The sequence below is a fragment of the Biomphalaria glabrata genome, chromosome 8 (genome assembly GCF_947242115.1).
Source record: "Biomphalaria glabrata chromosome 8, xgBioGlab47.1, whole genome shotgun sequence".
Taxonomy (NCBI): domain Eukaryota; kingdom Metazoa; phylum Mollusca; class Gastropoda; family Planorbidae; genus Biomphalaria; species Biomphalaria glabrata.
This window is the reverse complement of record NC_074718.1, coordinates 19,788,331-19,801,606: the sequence shown is the minus strand read 5'-3', so window position 1 is coordinate 19,801,606 and position 13,276 is coordinate 19,788,331. Positions and strand designations below refer to the sequence as shown.

The window sequence follows — 13,276 nt, the reverse complement described above, 5'->3', positions numbered from 1 at the left end:
CGTGACTGATGATGAAGTGTCTCTGCTGTGGTCTCTTCAAGTTGATGAATCCACTGACGTTAGTGGCAAAGCCCAGATGCTAGCTTTTATTCGGTTAATAAAATGTGTCAACGAATTCTCTTTTTGCAAATACTTACCAACTACGACCAAAGGCGAAGATATTTTTATGCGGTGAATGAAAACATTTTGCTCTTCAAACTACAGGGAAAAACTGTGTCAGCGTTTGCACCGATAGCTGTCCTTCCATGCAGGGAAATAGAAAGGGATTCGTCACTCTTGTGCGTCAAGAAAATTCAAATGTATTAGTTGTTCACTGCATGATCCACAGAGAAGCTCTTGCCTTCAAATCTTTACCGAAAGATTTGATGTCTGCTTTGGATCAAGTGATTGAAGTTGTAAACTTCCTCAAATCTCGACCGCTTGCATCCTGACTTTTCTCAGAGCTTTGTGAAGCAATGGATTCAGACTACAAATGTCTTCTGCATGATGCTGTATTACACCAACGTTCGTTGGCTCTCCATGGGAAAAGTGTTAAAGCGTGTCGTCCAACTCAAGGCTGAGTTGATTTCATTCTTGAAGGCTGAAAAAAAAAAGACTTTGGATTTTCTATTCATGACGAGATCTGTTGGATTAAGGTGACATTTCTCTCTGATTTATTTGACAAATTAAATTCATTGAATTTAAGTCTTCAGGGACCATTGGAAACCATCATCACTGCATCCTCAAAACTGAAGTCATTTGGTGAAAAATTGTCTTTGTGGCAAAGTAAGATCTCGAAAGGACTACTTTCCTACTTACAATGAATGTGCTTCAAATAAAGAAATCACCCCCGAAATTCTGGACACTTTGAAACACCTGCAGTCAACATTGCAGCATTACTTTCCAACAGTTGGAAGTAATGAGTATGGATGGGTCAGCTCTCCATTTGGAAACAACGAAGCTACAAATCTGACAACTGAAGAAGCAGAGCAGCTCATTGATTTAAAAAACGATGCAGTTCTTAAGTCAAGTTTTGCCGAGAAAAGCCTGGATGTGTTTTGGATTTCAATCAACAAGTTATATCCTGCAATCAGTTTAAAAGCAATCAAAATAATTCTTCCATTTGCATCTTCATGGTTTTGTGAGTTTAGATTTTCAACACTGACTGAAATCAAATCTAAGAAAAGAGAGATACTTCTTACAATAGACGATGAAATGCGAGTTTGTTTGTCGACTTCGGAGCCTCGATTAGATCGCATTTGCTCTCAAAAACAGGCACACCCTTCACATTAAATATAATACTTAAAAACAAGTAAAATCTTTTTTTCTTTTTATTATAAAACATCTGTTGCTCTTTGTGGTGTGCCGCGAAATTTTTGTAGTTTGTTTACTGTGCCGGCAGACAAAAAAGTTTGAGAAACACTGCTTTAGACTCTAAAACTCTAGAATCTATAGTAGCTTTGTATATTAGGCACAGCTCATCAAATTCTCCTTTTAGAAACACGTCGCTTTTTTTGTTGATAATTAATTTGTTTTTATGTTTGGAGCTAAATACGATGTTTCAGGACAGTGCATGTCCAATTTCAGATAAGTTCCTGTATTTTTGTTCCGCTTTTCCAAAGCAGATGGCAGTTTTTTAGATTCTCTGTAACCAAGTATGTAAAGCTATTGTTTAAACCTCCCCCGGCAATTCATACCCATATAAGGGATGAAGGCTATATTATGAGCCTGTTTGATCATAGGCTGGTGGATCTATCAAAATAAGCTTCCAAACATCTTTAGAAAGACATTCCAATCACATTCATACTGTTAGCTGTTAAATAAAATTAAAAAAGGAGGTGTTTCAATGAATAATAATGAAGTAAACACATTCTCCTATAGTGCACAAGGCAAAATCGTAATAAGAAATATTATTGGGATTAATAAATCTATGACTTTTTTCAATAAATAAATGTGACCTAGATCGAGATATCTAGAATATATAATTTATGAATGAAAGAAAAAGTGCGGGCTGCTAATTTGAAGCCAGAGACCATGCCCACTGCAGGTGATCTCTCCAGGCGAGCGCTGGTGGTGAGGAGAGGTATACACTAAGCGTGTAGTGTCACAACCTATCATATAGGCAGTAGAGGGAAGGGGGAGAGAGTCATGAAAAGAATTATAAGCATCTATGGGAGGGAGGGGATGTTAAGGTGTAACAAAACGAACATCCAAATTATGAAAAGAAGAGGGTCCTTGGATGGGAATTAAAAGAAAGAGACAGAGAATACATGTAGCCTAGTTGAAAATATCATGTTTATTAAATTATAATAATTAATATATCTATAATTATATAAATTTATTTCTGTCTGTTTCTATACATAGATTATATAGGTAGGCATATATATATTATATATATATCTAGAGAGAGAGAGAGAGGCAATATACTATAAATACATATTAAATTGCAGAAGTGAATCTACTTCTTTTAATACAATCTAAATAATTTTTAATTAACACAGATATAATTTATTAGCAATAACATAGTGGTGTTTCTTAACGGTGCTCGATGTGCGCTAAAGGAGAAAGCACAAAAACTGTGTTTATTATAGGAGCATGAAGTGACCTGATTTATTTTAAAATAAAATCTTGACTATGGGTGGTAATACAAAGGAACACAGCTATTTTTATAGTCCTTTAGTTGCAGAATAAGAATCTGCTTTCAGTTTTTTTGTAAGTTAAACCGTCACCAAATAAAAAATAAAATAAAAATTTGACCTAGTTCCCGAATACGGTGTGCCTAATATAAGAATCTACTATAGATCTAGAATCTAGAACTAATCTAGAATCTAGATTACTAGAGACTACTGAGAGAAGATCTATTCTTTCTTATTTATTAGACTAATTAGAGCTAAGAGTTGGCAGTGAGTAAGAGTAAGTAATTAACTTGAGTACTCTCACTCTAAGTAGTTTATTTAATCCGGACATTACATGAATTTAAACACTCCCTGTTTTTGTGGTCATTACATCTTTATTTTGATTTTGATATTTATTATGAAACTAGCGCGCTGTATAATGTGCTTGTCCATTTTCCAATGATTCTAACCCACAATTTCCTTCCATTTAGCTATCTTTACTTTATAGACTATATAATATATAATTATTAATATAACTAACTTTTTTGTTTATGTAAGAAAAAAGAATTTCAAATAAAATTGTAAGTCAGGTTGTTGTTTTTTTTTCCTATGGGACCTATGTTACCTGTAAATTGAGTAAATACCAGGATGACTTTACCTCTTGTCTTATCTTATATAACATCAGACGTTACTTCAAAAAAGAAGATGATTACGTCCTACGCGTCATGCATTCAGTCATGCATATTAACCAATGACTTAAATTCTGCCAAGTCACTGGTTTTCCTGGCATTAGGGAAGAAGGAGTATTTGTACAAATTTGTCCTAGCATATGGGATGAGGAATGTGCCTTTATCTTTGTGTCTTTATGAGTATTTTATTAAATTTTGTATTTGAATATTATGGTTCAGTGTTTTATGTATAATTGCTACTTTACTTTTGAGTCTTCTCTCTAGTCAAATGTGAATATTCGTTTGTTATGAATCTCACTGCTCTATTTTGAGTATGTTCCAGTTTCTTAATGTTTTCTTGAGTTGAGGGGTCCCAAACAGAGGATGCATATATATTCTATTATTGGCCTAACGAAGGTTAAATAACATTTTAGTTAAATTTTATGTTCTTATTTGATTCATAGAAATTTCTTTTAATAAACCCTAATGCTTTGTTTGATTTTTTGATAGTTCATCAATATGGGAATACCATGACAGTTTTTCATTTATTATAACACCTAGAGGTATTTTGCGTTTTTAGTTTGTGTTACTGGTTTACCATGAATGAGATAAGTGGAATTAATTTGTTTTATAGCTTTTTTGTTACTCTTAATAACTGACATTTTTCTGGGTGGAAAGACATGCTCCAATTTGATTCCCATTTCTGTAATTCATCTAATTCTCTTTGTAAATTATTTTATCAAAGTATATATATATATAATATGAAAAGCCTAACCTGGTTGATATTAATAATGCCTGTATTTAACACAGGTATTCATATCAGAAATGCTAGTCATTTGAATGGTTAGGACTACAATTCCTTTTGATTTCTTTCTTTAATTTAAAAAATATGAGTAAAGGCAGGTGCATTTTCCCCCTTAATTATTATGGTACACACAATTCAATGAAACTACTTTTAACAGTACCATCAAAATATGTTGAGAAGAAAACAACTGCATCAGTCAAGTTCTACAAAATTTAAAGAACCAGAAACTTATATTCAGCCTTTGGGTGAACAAGTAAAGGATGAAAGAGAGATTACTTTGGAAGAAGAAGTTCTCGCAACAGGAGAAAATGTTATTGAAGCACTTCCTTCAGTAAGAAATAAATCTTAATAATTAGGGAAAAAAAATTGTTGTAAAATTCCACATAAGTTTAGGCTATAAATGACTCAAATATTTAGTATAATTGATGCATAGATTTAATAACTAATCTATGTTAGGGAATATATATATATATATATATTAGGGGTGCACCGGATATACGCTCCGGCTTCTGCCGAATATCCGGCATTTTTTACTATCCGGTGCTATTCGGCTCTGGTCGGATATCACTACCGGATAGTAAAAAATACACCTATTTAATATGCATAAAGTGGACCTCGTTCTATTAATGTCTGTTGTAGAATGTATTAATGTTTATATTAAAACAAAATAATGTGCTTAAAAATAGAGCCATTATGAATATGCACCAAACATCGTTTATTATAAAGACAAGGAGCGTTAATCACTTAATATAAATAGAAATGAAACTTTACATCATAAATGCGCTTTACATACAGAGCAGCAATGGCTGACACTTTTTTCAATTTGTCTTGACCTTTGAGTAGGTTAGTTAACATGTTAAAATGCTACATTCCTTGACTACGTCATGCTGACCAGACGTCTGTCTAGCTGTGCGGGTATATCTCCAGAGGTAGAGATGAACAACTCCCACCCCTTTTATTTGTTTTGTCCATCACATTGAGTTTTTTTTATAGGCAGGTGACCACAAGTTAAATACGATGGACGTAGGTTTAATGTCAGCGTATTGACACTCTCTAGAGGTCACACCTTTCGAGGGAACTGAGTTTGTTTATTTAGTAGTTAATCTTTATTAGGGGGGCTGGACTGCAGGAGCCCCACCTCTTAGGTAACCAGGTATATTTCCAGATGAACAACTCCCTCCCTCATTTATTTGTTTAGCCCATCACATTGAGTTCATTGATTGACAGGTGACCCCAAGTGAGATACGATGGACGTAAGCACTCTCTAGAGGTCACACGAGGGAACTATGTTTGTTTACTTAGTAGTTATCTTAATTGGGGGTGGGAAGGTGGACTGGACTTCAAGCCAAACATCTACACGGGTATCCGGACAAAGAGTTTGCTTATTTGGAGAAAAAGCTTAATCACGTGGTTGGGCTAGAGGCCAGTTACTTGAACATAAATCTCAATTAGTAAGCTGGACTAAAGATCACACGCACCTAAACGAGTGACCTTTAGCTACACAGAATGCAAACCGCGAAATTATATAGCCCAGTAAGCCAGTAACTAATAATTTTGTAGAAGACACGACCAGGGCTATCTTTAAATGGAGAGCTAAACACCCTCTTCTCTTTATTTTATTTCTTTGGTCCTTGACACCCAATTTATTGATAGACATTGACCATTTTTAAGCCAGAATGAAAAAACACAACGTGCTAACAAAGAATATTACACTGTCAATAAATTTTAGGCCTACGGTTAAATAATGTTTTAAACGTGTTAACTTGAATATTACTCTTGCAGTTAAGTGTCTTGATTTGATAACAATATTCTTAATAATTTGTGACAGTCAATTAACCCCATGTTATTACTTTTTTTTTACTAAAGATGCGTACTTAGCCACTGTGTATTAGGCTAGAACGACTTTTACACACCTGACATCCATAGGCTTACTATCGTTCCCTTTTGTAACAGTTACTGAAACCACGAATAAAATAATTAATAAGTAATAATTGAGGAAGATGTTTCTAACATACGATCTTTACATTTAATGTTTCTTACGTACGTTCTTTGCACAATAAAATAAAACAAAGATGTGCATGTTTGCGTGTGTGTATTTTTGCCTTGTATTAAAATCTTTACAAAGAAAGCTAATTTCATTAATTCTTTTGGCTTAATAAATAACGGAAAACTTTACAGGAAATTTTAAAATCGCATAAAATAAATTGTTAGATCTAGCAAACAAAGAAACAATATGCTGGACCGTACAAAAAAAACAACCCTTGACCTCTAACTAGTGGACGGGTATAATTTATCTACATGCTTGACTGACCATGCCAATGTGTTATCTTTTTTGACTGACACCCAACTCTATTATGTGCGTATGCTCAAGGAAAAAACAATGCTTGATGGTTAACACTAACAACTATACACACTACACTAGGACTACATGTGAAGCCTCACTTGGTATATCTGACCAGGTTGTTGGTCTGAAATTCATGAACACATACATCCGACCACTATACAAGGCAGATTGCACTTTACTTATGAGATTTACATTAGTAACTATTTAAATATATACTAACATTATTTACATTGACCTTTCTAAGACTAAGACTGCTTTATTGATCCTTACGGAAATTTGTTGTGATTACAAGGACTCGTTTCTCATATAAAGACAACACATCAGAAAAATACACATAAATACAACAGACAACATAAAGAATTCATTCAGCGACTACACACATCCTTTACAGTTGGTAGCATCGTACATACACACAGACACACTCATGCTATACAGATTTTTAGAAATACTGTTAAGCTTGAATAAATCAATCGGTAACAGAGTTTAAAACAATAAGGTATATAAAAAGAAAAAAAGAAAACCAACCAATATAGGTATGTTATTTAACAGTTTCATAAAATGTTCAGCAACACAAGCTATTAACAAGACACTTAGGTATCCGGCCCCGGCCGAATATCAAATTTTACTATCCGGTCATATCCGGCCCCGGCCGGATATCAAAAAGTACTATCCGGTGCACCCCTAATATATATATATATATATATATATATATATATATATAGATGCTCACTTTTAAGGTTTGAAGAATTTAATGTTGGCCAGTAACATTTCTGTTAACAGCTCCTGTTAATTACTATGTTGCCTTTTCCCAAGAAAATGGCACTACTTATGTACTAAGCAATATATATATATATATAAGTTTTATATACAGTTTAAAAAAAAATCGCTGTGTAAATTAATTATTGATACTTTTAGTAACACAAAAACACTAGGGAGCAGACTCCTTTTACTTTGTTTACAATTGATAGAGGTTTAAAATTCTAAGTTTAGTGGGACACCATTTGATGCACTTGTGACATATTTTTAAGGTGACATCTAAGTAATACGAAAGTAAATATAAAATAGAAAGATAATGCAATAAGATTATATTGTTAACCCATTTCAACAAAAATGTCTGTTCAATATTCCTTGGTTTTAGAAGAATATTACCTCAACCTAAGCCAGGTGTTCCATGTTACATCAAAAGATGCCATTTTGTGTACTGTTTCACAAATTTCCTATAAAAATAAAATTCAACTATGCACCTTTCAAGCTCAAATATCACAATTTATAAATCACCCATTTTTAAGTGTGCTGAAATGAAGCACATGTTATCTTGTTTTTGAAGTTTATGGGCCAATTGTTGTTTCTTTTTCATAAACGTTTGCGGTGTAATTTTATATAATACACAAAAGTACCTGCCTTGCTCCTAACAACACCATGGGTATTAAAAATATATGATTATGCATGAATTGTGCAAAGCCAGATTTTTAATATGTCCATTTGAAACAATTACTGTTAAATATGCAAGGAGTATATATCTAAATATTTTCCTCCAAAATATCCTGAGTTGTCTAAAATCAAATCAAGGCCCACAAGGGGTAAATTCAATATATGATCATCAATTGTTAATGTAGGGTGATGATAAGGCATACAAAAAATTATATCTCATTTTATTAGTGTGTCTAACTGACAGATATACACAAACCAGTACCAGTTTTAAGATTTTTACAAAGCTGTCTATCTAGTAAAATGTTCATATTATGCTTTGTATTTTTTTAAATTTTTTTTTTTTTTTAACAGATCAAACCAGGTGAACCTAAAAGAAAGAAAAGGAAAAGACATGGTCAAGGTGAAATTGTGAAAAAATGGGTTGATTCAGATGATGAAAAAGCACCAGAGTATGTAACTTTTGTTTTTTAAGTTGTTGCTTATTTAATTTGAACTACTGTTTTTTTTTTTTGTAAGATTTAAATTTTTTTCTGCTCTAAAGATTCGAAGTTATCACTCCTGACTGGGCTGGAACATTTGATGAGGAAAAATCAGAAGGTACAATGTTTAAATATTTTTAAAATATGTCGAAAATACAGTCTTTTTATGATATATTTAAACAGGGTTCGTGGCGATCTTGAAAATTAGGAAAAAGCATGAATTTAGAAACAATTCATTAAAATATTGAATTTCAATAATGAACCGTAAGTTTTTTTTTCCCCCTTAACAAGTGTATTTTTTTTAAATATACATTTGTCACTGCAGTAACTTTATAATTATTATTTTTATTTTTTTTACTAATATTAATTATTCTGTGATTTCTGACGTTATTCTAGTGCTTTTGTTTTTTATCAAGAAAATCCACTTACAATAACATTAAAAGAATGTTACAGCAGCTGTAGATCTTCTAGATGTCTAAATCTTGTATGCAAATGGTAATGGAAATGTTAAAGTTCCCCTTTCAGACCTTGCGATCTTAAGGTCATCAGTTTCTACGACCAACAGTTAACGAGCATGGTGTCATGTGGTCAGCACAACGACCAACCGCCTTTACTTTCCCTAACTACTAAAGTCAAGTGCCCATTAGCGTTGAGTGGACTCTGGGGCACCCTAAAAATCCTGTAACTCAAAATCCCAGTCTTCACCAAGATTCAAACCCAGGATCCCAGGCTAGGAAGCCAAGCTCTTAACCACTCAGCCACTATCTATGAAAATACACAAATACAGTTTATTTATTTATTCAAAATATAGGTCTTGAGATCATATTTCTAGACTGCTGTGCAAATTTACACACAAAAAAAAAGATAACTTTTGTTTTTATTGATTTAGTCGTAAATATTTTTTTTTGTGATGATTAGTTTTTAATATTAGGTCTATAATATAAGTAGTTTAGATCAGTGATGCAGGTCATTTGGATTTTTGACTCTCAAGTTGCTTGTCACATCACCAAAACAAATCAAACATGTTACCTTATTGTTTTGTTCCACATAAAAATTTAGATCTATCCACATTTCGAAGTTTCTACATACAGATTTCCCACTTTTTGTTTCTTTGGCACTCTCATTTCACTAACGCACAAATGTTAAATTGGACAACACCAGTTTAGTTGATACCTTAAGAACACAACCCAACATGCTGAAATAATGCTCTGTGTTAGACACATAATGTCAAGGACATGGCTAGCTTGAGACAGCAACAGAAATTGACATGAACAAAAAAAACCTGTCAACTCATGTCGCTAATAGCATGTTATGTGTATTTTTCTGTTGTGTTGTTTTTATATGAGAAAAGAGTCCTTGTAATCACAACAAATTTCCGTAAGGATCAATAAAGCAGTCTTAGTCTCTTTTCATCTAAAAAAAAAATTAAAATTAGAATATCATAGAATATCAAAGATTGATAATGCCAATTAGGAAAAGATAAATTTTTTTTCTTTTTGGTTTTCTACACTTTGTGCTGACCTTTAAGCCAGTCAGATATCACAGTGTTAAAGGTGGGTTGAGGGCCAACATATTTTGGGCAGCCCTGGTTAAGATTATAACGACTCAGTTCTAGATCTAGAATGTAGAACTATGCTAAAGGCTCAATAAAACTGAAGAGGCTTTGTTAGCAATTTTTTTTTGTTTCCAATTTCACCATCCACACTATTTCTCCTTTTCCTTTGGTCGATCATTCACACAGCAAATCATTGACATCATTTTTTTTTCCACTTTGCCCTATCCCTCCTTTTATGCATTTCTTTACCGTCATTCTCATCTAAGATTTGTGTTACAACCCTCTTCCTCCAAGCTAGCTTTGGTCATTTTTTTTCCTTTTCAAGAGGATAGTTTATACCTTGATGAAATGATTTTAAAACCTTTTGGTCAGTATCTTTTTTATTTTCAAAATATGATGGCTGTCATTCAACTAATCAAAAAAATTATACTGACGTGCTGCTTAAAAAATTATGTGTTTAATAGGCCAATCTCAACCAGGATAATTTTATTAGTTCAATGAAAGTTTATACTATGAAACTCAGAAATATACATTTCAATCTCAAATAAAACACAAAATAACATACATTTATTTACTAAAATAAATTCTCTTTCATTACTTAGTTCCGTGCATAATATATGTGATTTTTTAATTTTTTTTTGTGGTGGGATACAATACCCTGAGAGTCTTATTTTGAACTTTCTTGTTGGTTATGAATCCAGATAAAACTTTGTATCTGGTGCATCATGTTCATACATTTTTTATTATTTAAAATTGAAGACAGTGATGAGGAAATATTAAAAGCTCACAGTCACAACAGTATTGTTCCTTCATTGACACTGCCCTCTACGACACTAGAGTTTAAAAGAGTAACAGATGCTAATAAAGAAGAACCCAGCAAGGTATTTTTGTCTCTATATATATATGTTGTATTTTGTTTATTGTTTTAGTATTGTATTCCTACTTAATTGTTGTTTTTTTTCTTTTTGAACCAGGCAAGCATAAAATGTCTAGAATTCCACCCTAAAGCTACTGCGCTTCTTATTGGAGGCACTGACCAAACAGTTCGATTATTTGCGGTTAGTGATTCAATTTGCAACATAACTCAAATTAGATAGATAGGTAATTATATATATATATATAATTATATCAGTGATGGTAATTTTTCTGAATTTCTAAAAATTTATCCTGACTCATTCTCTTCTGACAAAAGAAAAATAAAGTTTTTTTAATGTAAATTTGAATTATTGTTTTTATTATTTTATTTTTTTTCAAAAATCTTTAATTTAAATTAAAAAAAAAAAATTTTTAAGAATGCAAACTATTCGTGATTTTTCACTAACGCACACAAATATTTGCTTTTAGATTTAGATCTAGATTTTCTCCAATACTAAAAGGTTTAGGTTCTTTTTTTTTTTTTATGAGTAGATTCTAGATCTAGAGCAGTGTTTCTCAAACTGTGTGCCGCCGAAGATTTGCAGATGTGCCGCGGGAGTTTTCAGAACGCCACACGTGTAGCGTTACCCAGGTCTGCCTACTATTAAATGTTTATTTTACGTTGCGATTACATCCCCACTTGCAATAGTTATGGATCGCTCCATATTAACAGAAAGGGGTGTTAGCTATTGTGTAATTTTCAACTATAATAGTACTATAGTTCTTGAATTGGCAACGATAATAATAAAATATGTGTTTCATGTAAATTGTTTAGGTGTATGCTAATTTTAACAAATTATTACTAAGCATTATTCATTGTTATCCATGGAGAAATACGTTAGCAAGAATGAAACTGCGAAAGCGTTATATAAAAAGCAAGGAACCAGACAAAGATACAAAGAAGATTGCATTGGATATGGTTTCATATCTTCGGGACCTCAAGATTCTTCATTGCCATTCTGTCTGATCTGCAATGCAATTCTGTCGAATGAGGCGCTTGATCCAAGCAAATTAAAGAGATACTTTAATACAAAACATCCAGCTGTAAAAGCGCAACCTTAGGAATACTTTGAAAACATCATGGCTCAATAAAAATAGACAAGCTAAGACACGAACTAAAACTGACAGAAAAGGGATTGATTGCAAGTTATAAGGTTGCTCATTTATTAGCAAAACGCAAGAAAGCACACACAGAGGCTGAATCAGTCATTGCACCAGCTTTAGCAATAGTTGTTGAAATTATCCTAGGACCCTACGCCGCCGAAAAAGTTTTAAAAAGTTCCTTCGTCAAATGATACTGTCTCGCGCATAATTGAAGACTTATCGTCAGATTTACAAGATCAAATCTGCGAACACTTCGACGTGACTGACGATGAAGTGTCTCTGCTGTGGCCTGTTCAAGTTGATGAATCCATTGATGTTAGCGGCAAAGCCCAGCTGCTAGCTTTTATTCGGTTCATAAAGGATGAAAAATGTGTCAACGAATTTTTATTTAACAAACACTTACCAACTACGACCAAACGCGAAGATATTTTCAAAGTGGTGAACGAAAACATTTTGCTATTCAAACTACAGTGGAAAAACTGTCAGCATTTGCACTGATGGCTGTCCTTCCATGCAGGGAACTAGAAAGGGATTTATCACTCTTGTGCGTCAAGAAAATCCAAATGTATTAGGTGTTCACTGCATGATCCACAGTGAAGCTCTTGCCTTCAAATCTTTACTGAAAGATTTGATGTCAAATCTTTACTGAAAGATTTGATGTATGTTCTGGATCAAGTGATTCAAGTTGTAAACTTTATCAAATCTCGACCGCTTGCATCCCGACTTTTCTCTCAGCTCTGTGAAGCAATGGATTCAGACTACAAATGCCTCCTGTATCACACCAACATTCGTTGGCTCTCCAGGGGAAAAGTGTTAAAGCGTGTTGTCCAACTCAAGGTTGAGCTGATTTCATTCTTGGATGCTGAAAAAAAAGACTTTGGATTTTCTATTCATGACGAGATCTGGTGGGTTAAGGTGACGTTTCTCTCTGATTTATTTGACAAATTAAATTGAATTTAAGTCTTCAAGGACCTTCAGAAACAATCATCACTGCATCCTCAAAACTGAAATCATTTGGTGAAAAATTGTCTTTGTGGCAAAGTAAGATCTCGAAAGGAGTCTTCGACTGCTTTCTTACTTACAGTCAGCATTGCAGCATTACTTTCCAACAGTTGGACTATGGATGGGTCAGCTTTCCATTTGGAAACAATGAAGCTACAATCTGACAACTGAAGAAGCAGAGCAGCTCATTGTTTTAAAAAACGATGCAGTTCTTAAGTCAAGTTTTGCCGAGAAAAGCCTGGATATGTTTTGGATTTCAATCAAGTTTTATCATGTAATCAGTTTGAAACCAATCAAAATAATTCTTCCATTTGCATCTTCATGGTTTTGTGAGTTTGGATTTTCAACACTGACTGAAATCAAGTCTAAGAAAAGAAAG

General features: G+C 33.2%; 1 protein-coding gene across 4 annotated transcripts in view; it reads left to right on the top strand.

Annotated features, from left to right (window-relative positions):
* The window catches only part of LOC106058389 (U3 small nucleolar RNA-associated protein 18 homolog), a 41,843-nt gene that overhangs the window by 1,397 nt on the left and 27,170 nt on the right, over positions 1-13,276 (top strand). For 3 of the 4 annotated variants that reach the window (XM_056039458.1, XM_056039460.1, XM_056039459.1), the window contains exons 2-6: positions 4,225-4,398; positions 8,194-8,291; positions 8,384-8,439; positions 10,636-10,757; positions 10,851-10,934. In XM_056039458.1, coding sequence (XP_055895433.1) covers positions 4,237-4,398; positions 8,194-8,291; positions 8,384-8,439; positions 10,636-10,757; positions 10,851-10,934 — 522 coding nt within the window. In that variant the 5' untranslated portion in view covers positions 4,225-4,236. Of the gene's footprint in view, positions 1-2,852; positions 2,893-4,224; positions 4,399-8,193; positions 8,292-8,383; positions 8,440-10,635; positions 10,758-10,850; positions 10,935-13,276 lie in introns of those variants that run through there. The other variant, XM_013215809.2, reaches the window with a different exon arrangement.